Source organism: Protopterus annectens, chromosome 2.part0 (assembly GCF_019279795.1).
Source record: "Protopterus annectens isolate FY-2018-M chromosome 2.part0, PAN1.0, whole genome shotgun sequence".
Classification (NCBI taxonomy): Eukaryota; Metazoa; Chordata; order Ceratodontiformes; family Protopteridae; genus Protopterus; species Protopterus annectens.
The window spans coordinates 475,875,032-475,885,720 of record NC_056728.1 but is presented as its reverse complement, the minus strand read 5'-3'; the positions used below and the strand labels follow the sequence as shown (position 1 = coordinate 475,885,720).

At 41.7% G+C, this 10,689-nt stretch overlaps 1 protein-coding gene across 1 annotated transcript in view; it reads right to left on the bottom strand.

Annotated features, from left to right (window-relative positions):
- SNX32 (sorting nexin 32) overlaps positions 1-10,689 on the bottom strand; it is a 463,165-nt gene that overhangs the window by 244,542 nt on the left and 207,934 nt on the right. The window contains exon 6 of the mRNA XM_044060891.1: positions 5,947-6,022. Coding sequence (XP_043916826.1) covers positions 5,947-6,022 — 76 coding nt within the window. The remainder of the gene's footprint in view (positions 1-5,946; positions 6,023-10,689) is intronic.

Here is a 10,689-nt window from a genome sequence, read left to right as displayed (position 1 = left end):
GGCAATCCATCTTGTGACATAGGGATTTATACCTAGTTTAGTGAGTTTATCTATAATTCCAGAGTGGGGAATGGTGTCGCAGCCTTGGTGAGATCTAGATAGGCTGTGTGAACCACCTCACCCTCATCTACTGCTTTGGTGACTGCTTCAAAGAAGTCTATCAGGTTTAGGAGACATGATCTGACTTTTACAAACCTGAACTGGGTGGGGTCCAGAGTTTGGAGACTGCCAATGTCTTTGTTTATAAGTTCCATGATGATACGTTCCATGGCCTTGCAGACCAGGCTCATCAGGCTAATGGGGCGGTAGTTTCCGGGGTCCGTGGCGGATCCCCCTTTGTGGAGTGGGATAACTGTCACTGTGCGCCATTCAGTGGGCACAAAGCCTGAGGTGAGGCTGTGATTGAACATGGTACTTAGGTGGGGTGCCAGTTCGTTCTGTAGTTCATGTAGAATGTAGCCTGGGATTTTGTCAGGTCCCATGGATGCTGTGTTCTGGGTTTTAGAGAGTGTGTTTTTTACCTGTGTAGCCATAATTACAGGAACTTTGCATTCTTCCGGTATAGAGATGGGCCCTTTAGGGGGCGAGAGGGGGGTAAAGTTAGCACTGCAACTACCTGCCAGGATGTTGGCAATATCAGTTGGTTCTGTATATTTAGTGCCATTGTGCTGTAACTCAGAGCAGATCTGAGTGTTGCCATTGAGATTCTTGACATAGCTATAGAATGCTTTGTGGTTGGCTTTAGAAACAGTGGCGATTTTGTTTTCATAACTAGCTTTGGAGAATTTTACGAGGGATCTCAGCTTCTTACTGAGGCTGACCAGGGAGTTCCTCCAATCATAGGATTTTACTCTTTTTTGCAGCAGTTTTTTTTTTCTGTTGTAGAGTTTGTTTATGGCAGGGGACCACCAGATTGGCTTCCTTTTTTTGGAGGATAGCGTCTTGGTTTTGTTAGGGATAGCATGATCCATGCACTTGTGTAAGTGCTTTTAAAGTACATTTGTGTAGGATTCAGCAGTCGTACCTCAATTGTCCGTCTGCATGGGTGTCGTGAAGTTTGCCACTTCTGTCTTAAGAAGCGTGAAGTTGGCTTTGGAGAAATTTTTTACTGTGGTTTCCCTAATGGGGGGTGGGGGTGGGATGTCTAGGGTGATTAGCTTGTGGTCGGATCTGACCAATGAGGAATTGACCTCTGGTGTGGAACAACGGTCGCCCATGTTGGTAATGACCAGGTCTAGGATATTGCTGCCCCTAGTGGGGGTGTGGATAAGTTGATCCAAGTCATTAACGTTGAGCAAAAGAGTTGGTACATGAGTAGTTTTCCCAGTTAATGGTGGGGTGGTTGAAATCGCCCATTATTAGGGTGTTAGGTTGTATCCTAATATTTTCCAGTGTATCAAAAAATGAGGAGTGGGAATCCCGCGGCATGGTGGGGGATCTGTAGCAAGCTACAATTTGGATTGCGGTCTATCCCAGAGTTAGCTGCACTTGGATAATCTCGGATGCATTATGCTGAGCAACTAGCCTGGAGATGTGGATATCCTTAATGAATATGGTCACGCTTCCGCCTTTAGTGTTTCGGTCCATGTTAGGTGGCCGAAAGGTGTGGTATGAATTATAGCCTGGTAATGCAGTGGTGCTCTCAGGAGCCTTGAACCAGGTCTCTGTCACTGCACAGATGTCGATGTTCTCCATTTTAAGGAGTGCCTCAAGTGAGCGCATTTTGAGGTTTAGACTTCTAGCATTAAGTAATATTACCCTCAGATTTTGCTTGCTTATACCTGTTATGGTGGTGAATTTGTCATTTGAACCTTGCCTAAAAAAGGCACTATAGGGGTGGGCAAGAACCTTAGCCAGTATCCGGAATCCCAAGGGCGGCAGGTGCAGGCCATCTCTGGCAAAGCATCATGGTCTGCTGATCATGTCATCCTAGGCAGACAGATACTGGATCCCCTTAGAATGACACCAGAAGATTAGCCAATTGTTGAAGTCAATCATTTTGTCCTTGTACTGTGGTATCATTCTGGGTGATAGCAGGATGCTACTCAGGGCTAGGGTCATTCCTGCCTGGGCTGCAGGATTGGAGAGCTCCTCCATGTCTCTTTTCATGTAGTCCAGGGAGGTACATTTCAGGTCTTTCACACTGACAATGACAGAGTCATATTTGTACTTGTTGTGGAGTGACCTGAGTGCATGTCTTATGTGGCAGATCCTGGCACCTGACAGGCAGCTGACAGTAACTTTCTCCTTGTTGAGTCTGGTGAGTGGAACATCAGTGTGCCTGACTATAGAGTCACCTATGACTACAGTGTTGTGTACATTGTTATGCCTTACAGGCTGTGATTGGGGGGCACACTGAGTTTGTGAGCTATGTGTCATTTTGGTTGTGTTGGGGGGTGGAGGTTGCTTGTGTTTCTGCTTTGGAGGTCTCTATTGCTTTGGTAGATTTTTATTGAGAGCCTCCATGAATGTAGGTGTGTGTTTTGTGTTTCTATGTGTGTTTTGGTGGTGTAGGATTTTAGGGACTATGTGATAAATGTGGTGTGGTGCAAGTGTTTACCCTCTCCTCTTGACTGTCTAGTCCATTCTTGGGTGAAGACAGCTTTGCTTCCAGTTTGGCTATATAAGTGCATCTCTCACAGGTTGTAGTGTTGGGTGGTAGGAGGAGAGGGTTGTCTGTGTACATGAGGCAATTGCTGCATTGTCCCAAGATGCTCAGATTAATCAGGTAGACAGGAAAAAACACCAGGAGCTGACCCATAGACATGCCTGTATAGGTGCTTATTTATTAATTACTAAAAACTGTTTTCCTCTAGACAAGTGAGGAAAGTTGAGAGCTGTATTAATTTGTAGCTTATTTAGTGCTTACAATGAGTTCTGAATAAGTGCTAAGCTCAAAGAAACAGATTTGAGTGCTAAAACTAAAAAACTGTCTAGTTCTAAGGGAAAATTTGAAGAGCAGACTTTATGACGCCGGGAATATTTTAACCCTAGCTAAGCGGCGATGCATAAGGTGTATTTTTTTTTAACATAACAGTAGCAAATGAGCAAACTGATATAAACAAATTAACCAATAAAAAGGTAAAAACTGATCCCCATTCCAGCAGTCTTTGATCAGACAAGTTCTAACTGCACACTCCTGCCACTAGGGTGCAGGGGAACCTTCTCCAGAAAATGATGGCCTGGATTATTGCTCAAGTTATACAAACAAAGCTAGATTTAGCAGGTCTGAATCTAGTCTTGTGCTACAGTAAACAAGGCGTACCAATTTCGGAAAGAAACAGTTCAGATAAGCAGGTACACTAACCTTTAATCAGAAACTCCCAGCTCAGAAGGGTAGAATCTACCCTCTCCTCCCACAAGAGTTCAGACCACACCTTCTTAGTGTAAAATAACTGGCCCTAAGCCCAAGTGCTTAAACCAGAACTAATACACTTTTAGAATAACAGACACTAAGCCTTCAATCAGCAACTCACAACTTAGAAGCTACCTGTTCTGCCACAACAGTGAAGACCACAAACCTTCTTAATGTAAAACAACTGGTCTGAAGCCCAAGTGTTTAAACCAAAGGCTTAGAATAACAGCTAGAATTTAATCAGGCTACTAACAAGCAGTAATAAATGCAGCAGAATAAATGCAATTAAGTACTTTTAAGAACAGGCAGTAAAAGCAAAATAAAGTAAAGTAGGAGGAAACACAAATACAGTAAATGCAGATGAATAAAGTACATTTTTTTATAACAATAGAAAATGAGCAAACTGATTTTAAAAATTACCCAATTAACCAGTAAAAATCTCAAAACTGAGCCCTCTTCCAGCAGTCTTCAATCAGACAAGTTCTAACTGCACACTCCTGCCACTAGGGTGAAGGGGAACCTTCTCCAAAAAAGATGGCCTGGATTAGTGCTCAAGTTATACAAACAAAGCTAGATTCAGCAGGCCTGAATATAGTCTATACTACAGCAAACAAGGTGCACCAATTTCAGAAAGAAACAGTTCAAATAAGCAAGCACAATAAGCCTTTAACCAGAAATTTCCAGCTCAGAACGTCAGAATATAGCCTCTCCTCCCACAAGAGTGCAGACCACAAAGCTTCTTCATGTAAAATAACTGGCATGAAGCCCAAGTCCTTAAACTAGAACTAATACACTTTTAGAATAACAGACACTGAGCCTTCAATCAGCAATTCCCAACTTAGAATGATGTAAGCTACCTGTCCTGCCACAACAGTGGAGACCACAAACCTTCTTAATGTAAAACAAATGATGTGAAGCCCAAGTGCTTAAACCAACAGGCTTAGAATAACAGTTACAATTTAATCAGGCTACTACCAAGCAGTGATAAACGCAGCAGAATAAATACAACTGAGTACTTTTAGGAAGAGGCAAAAGCAAAATAAGGTAATAAAGTAGGAAGAAACACAAATAGAGGTGATGATAAGAATGCCCTTTCTAAACATGTAAAAAAGCATGGGTAACAATCATTGGTTTAAATTTATGGTCCTTGAGATATATAAGTCTGGTGTGAGAGGGGGTGATATCAGGACCCGCACTGAATGTCTTGAAATAAAATGGATGACTTTATTGCAGGCTTACAAATGGTAAAGGGTTAAATGACTTTATACCAATTAAACCTTTACTGAAGTCACGTGACTTCAAACACTAATAAATGGTTGATTGTAATGTTTGTGAAGTTAGATCTGATGAAGTACCTGGTTTGGTATGAAAGCGCTTATCTTAACTCTTTGCTGCTGTTGTTTTATTAAAGTTTGACTTTACACCACGACTGCCTACTAGTTAATTTTGTTTTTAGCTCTAAATATTGACAGGGATTTATAAGAGTTACCACAAAGTGTAGAGTACATGTACACTTAGTGTGACCTTTCTGAGTCACTAGAAAGCACAAAAAATGTAGGAATGTTCTTGAATACACATAGTGTATACATAGTGTAGGCTTTATTGAATCTGGCCTCTTGACTTTCTAGAGTTTTAAAATTCATATGTACCTCTAACTTTAATGAAAGAAATATTCAAACTTAAGCACATGGGTGAAAATAATCATATCAATGTGACAATAAATCAAGAATAGGGCTTTCTGTCTTCATTTATTCTGCTGGAGGTTCCATAACTCTGTTAACCTGGCAGGCATAAAATTAGGCTATTATACAGGTTGCTGGGTTTCTATCCCAAGTCACAAGATGCTGAGGAAAAGAACACAATCACTGTTTTTCATTGGAAATCACTACTGGTACAGTTCCTAAAAGTGCACGGACAGTGATTCCTTTGTTTTGAAAGGTTTCTCCTTTGTTTGTGTTTGAGTGTGTCCATGCAGTTGGTATATAACAAGTTTAGGTGGGGGGGCTGTGGAGTTTGTTCCCCACACTGGGGGGCTTGGGTTGTCCTGAAAAAAATCACTTACAGTTTGAATTTAACATTTTCCATTTCAGTCATTTGCTTTTATGTTTGAGATCATCACGTTTTTATCCACTTAAGGTTCAGTAGTGGAACTGTAAAGTTAATACTATTACAGAGAAGCCACATACAACATTATTGCTATACTGTTCATTAACCTATATTAATTAACCCTGTTTGTAAGCTTTCTTGCTTGATCTGGTTTATTACGGACTTCACAGATCTGGTAATACAGATGGCTTCCCCCCTTTGATTCTGCAAACCTTATTTCTCCAAGATCTCTTAAACCTGATGAGAACATTGACTCTGCTAACGCTGTTGATATCTCCTACAGTATTAATCCTGCTGGATGGGTGGCAGTCATCAAGCCATCAGTACTGGGGATTAATCATGAAGCATGGAAACATGATGTCATTATTAAAACCACATTGAGGCCTTGTGTGAGATAATTTATTGGGCTGCTTCAAGATTTTAAAGTCAGCTCTAATTCCATATTACTTAGATTGTTATTACTACTACTGACATCAACAACTTACTTGTTCAGATGACTAGTTTCCTGGGTTCCCAGAGCATTTAAAGCAGATGCTATTGGAATGTAATCTTCAGCCACATCTGTTAAGACAAGAAACAAAGTAAGAATCATTTAACCATTATTTTTTTCTCTCTGTGGAAATATTTTATAGCTCCACCTTACTCCAGTACAACAAAGAAGTAAAACAGATATAAACAGTTACTGCAAAGCATCATTCAGTATGACTTGTACAGTTGGACTCTAAACACTGCACTCTAAACATCTTCTTACAGATGCATGCACATATACGCATCTCTCACGTGTGCACAAACACACACACACACACACACACACACACACACACACACACACACACACACACACACACACACACACACACACACACACACACAAACGTGCATATACATAAATGCACATGCACATATTTTTCCCCACAAACAACACACATTCCCACACAGATGCATGCACACCCACACACATACATGCAAACAACATGCACACATTCCCACACAGACAGACACAGGCACACACATGTACACACACACACACACACACACACACACACACACACACACACACACACACACACACACACCACGTGCACACATTCCCCCTATACATTATACATTCCCACAAAGACAGAGAGACAAAGAGACAGACAGACGCAGACACACATACACACACACACACACACACACACACACACACACACACACACACACACACACACGCGCACACACACACAAGCACACACACATGCACACATACACATGTATACACACTCACACACAGATACTTGTTTATACAATCTACTGTACCACTAACGTGTCAAAGATATTCTGTTGTTCTACTCATGTTGTTCCAACTAGTATAACTTTCCAGACAGGACTGCAAATTAGGATAATGTGTAAAGTCAAATGCCTGTCTTCTAAAGAAATACTGCATGCCCAGCACTTCCCTGTTGCTGACAGAAAATGCAACAGACCAAATGTCTTGGTTTGTTCTTTCTGTAGAGCAGCCTGGTTCTAATGGAGCAGTGATGTAAAAATGTTGATTAGTTGTGGTAGAATTAATATGTCACAAACAAAGAACAACAACAATGAACCTGTTGGTTTGTGGTTACAGATACAAACTTATGATATGTAGTGTCCAAAAGATCAAACACCTTTTTGTTTACAAATAAAATGCTTATCTATGTATGAAGACTGAACGGTATAAATGGCTCTGTATAAGCAAGGTCCAGGATAATGATAAGTCATCTCCAGGTCACAGCTATCACATGCAGCTTGACGTTTTGCTGTCAATGTCCTCATCTTCAAATTCTCAGTTTATTATATATCTAATATTTATGATGCATTAAGTCCAGGAAAGGAATGCAGTTCTTATCAATTAACAAATCAGTCTGTACTCAAATGTGAATAAATTTATCTTTTAGGCAGGCTTTTTCACAGCATAGCAAACTTTCATATTAGATGCAGTGTTCCTTTTTAAGCAGGAATCTGGCAGACTTGCTAGCAGTTGGGAATAACAAAACATCTTAACCTTCAGTACAGGTAATAAAACCATCTGGCTCCTCCAGTGAAGCATCAAGTTCCCTTCCCTCATAGGAATACCCTCTGGATGCCCTTCCTTCTTTTGCCGATGTTTATGTAACTATTTAACTCCAGCTACAGTCATATCTGGACCCTCCTCAGACAAAAAGGTCACAATCTGCAGTGCACTAGGACACTGTGCTTTAAATACCCCTCTTTTCAGCTGTTCCTTAGTAAATTTAACATCCTTGCATGTTTTTGGTTACTAGTCTTACACAGACAGTCTACCTTTATGCTACCTGATCCTTCTAGGTTACAACATTTAAAGAGGCCACCCACCACTATGCTACAATACATACAAACACATACATAGAAACACACACATATACTTACTGGTTCAATGTATTTCAGTGGACGTTTGGTACATCAAACATTTAGGAAGGAAGCTTGTTTTATCAAACTGCTGGTTCATCACAGGATTTTAGCATTTGCTTCGGGAGGGGAGATTATTACATAGTGGGGAGTGGGATTTTGCTCTATCTCACTGTTTTTCAATCTCGGAGTTAGTATATATATTTAGCATGGGCTGTGGGGGTTGCAGGGAGGCTTGCCCCTGCATAGACTGTTGTTTCTGTTTTTTTCTATTTACTGAGATTTGACCATTTGTGGTTGATGTAGTGTATGTTGATGTAGTGGGTTGACAATGTAGATATGTCCTAAACCCTAATAAAACAAAAAAAGCATGCTTTTTGGTACCCATCTCAATTGACAGAACTTTTACCTGCAAATATCTTAGTATTTGGCTAGACCAAACGCTCAATTTCCAAACCCATACAAAAAATGGAAATAAAATCAATTCCTTACTACCTTTGGGATAGAAATGGAAAATTTCTCCTGTCCTTTCAAAATCGGCTTTAGCAATTACAGATAAGGGACTGCCTTTAGGTCAGTTTGAATATAACCATCCTTTCATATCTGCAGTCTCCTGCAAAAACATGGACACTTTACAGACAAACAGAAATAAAATATGTTGATTCATCACTCACTCTCATAGGTTCATAGGTTCATACTAGGCTATCTGCCCTAGGGCATTTATAAGCCTAGCCAGAGTGTGTTTGGCTTTCGCCACCCATTTTAAATTAATTTTGCTATGCCCTTTTTCGAGGTTAGTATACTGTGCCTCTGTATAACAGTTACACAGAAGTGATACCCGGGGTAAACCTACGATCTCCCATCCACTCATCAAGATTCCTCTTGAAGAGAGTCAATGAGGGACTCTGCCTAACCTGGACTGGGATTTTATTCCAGAGTGAAGGGAGCCTCTGGGTTATGAATCTGTCCCTCCAGCATGTCCTATTTATTTCAGTGCTGAGGTTCAAGTGTCTCGAGCACGTAGCTCGATGGGATTTGGATTTTCTGAGGTGCAGCATGTCCATTAATTCCGGGTTGGACATGGCTTTATACGTCAGGCACAGATCGCCTCTGAGCAGGTGGTATGCCACTGAGTAGAGCTGGAGTTTCTTTAACCGGGCAGCATATGGCATCTGTTTGAGCCCTTTGATCCTCTTGGCGAGGTACTTTTGGGGTCTTTCCAGTTGCTGCAGGTGTCTGGTAAGGTACATCCCAAAAGGGGCATTGTACTCAATTATGGGCCTGATGAGGGATGAGTAAAGAGGCACGATGACCTCCCCTGATCTAGATGTGAATCCCTTCATGATTAGGTGGGCTATATAAAATGTTTTTCTAACCACTTTGGCCACGTGGTTGTCAAATGAGAGATTGCTATCAACTTGGGTCCCCAGGTCCCTAATTACTTCTTCTGTACTTAATGGATTACCACCTATGTGGTAATTTGTGGGCACTTTGTTTTTGCCAAAGGGGATGACTATACACTTTTTGGCGTTTAGCTTGAGGCCATGGCTCTGGCACCAGTTGTCTCTTTCTATGAGGCCCTTTTGGAGGATGCTTGTGTTGGCTGGAGAGTTGATTATGGCGCCCTGTTTGCAGTCATCTGCGAACTTGGTCAGCCACAGTCCTTCCGTCTTGGCCTGTACCTCTGAGAAATATATACCGAACAAGAGAGGTCCCAGGACTGAGCCTTGTGGGATGCCACTTGTAACTGGTTTGGAGTCTGACATGGCTCCAGCAATTCTAACCATGTGGGTTCTGTCCTTGAGCCAGTTTGCAACCTATCTAGTGACATAGGGGTTTATATTTAAGCTGGTGAGCTTATCTATAATGCCCAAGTGGGGTATTGTATCGAAGGCTTTTGCAAGGTCCAGGTAGGCTGTGTGGACCACCTTCCTCTCGTCAATGGCCTTGGTGACTATTTCAAAGAAATCGACCAGGTTTAAGAGGCAGGATCTGCCCTTAACAAAGTCGAACTGGGTAGGATCCAGTGTCTGTAGGTCCCCAATATCTTTATTTATGAGGTCCATGATAATCCTTTCCATAGCTTTGCAGACCAAGCTAGTCAGGCTTATGGGGCGATAGTTTCCAGGATCCGTTGAGGCACCACCTTTGTGGAGAGGGACCACTGTTGCTGTACGCCACTCTTTGGGTACATATCCTGTAGTAAGGCTGAGATTGAACAGTAGTTTTATGTTTGGGTTTAGCTCTTCTTGGAGTTCATGTAGGATACAGCCCGGGACACTGTCTGGTCCCATTGATGCTGTGTTTTTTGCTTTGGAGAGGGCGGCTCTTACCTGAGCATCTGAGATGTCAGGGGGGCAGCACTCTGCTGGGATAGATATTTGCCCTTTGGTGGGAGGGGAGAAGTTTGCTGAACCTGTCAGCTGGGATGTTGGCAATGTCTGTGGGTTTGGTGTATTTTTTGTCATTTTGGACTAATTTTGAGCATATCTGGGAATTCCCACCCAGGTTCCTAACATAACTAAAGAAAGCCTTGTGATTATCCTTAGTGTCCTGTGCAAATTTTCTCTCGAAGCTGGCCTTAGACGATTTTATGAGTGCCCGTAGTTTTTTGCTAATATTGATCAGAGATGCCTTCCCTTTTTGGGATTTTGCTCTATCATGTACGTCTGCCTTTGGAGTATTGGGTCTTGGTTTTATTTGGGATTGCATGATCCATGCATTCCTGAAGGTGTTCATAGAATGCGTTTATAAAGGATTCTGCGGTCTGGGCCGTATTTTGAAGGATTCCACCTTGGTTTTGAGGAGTGTGAAATTTGCTTTAGAGAAGTTTTTCACTGTGG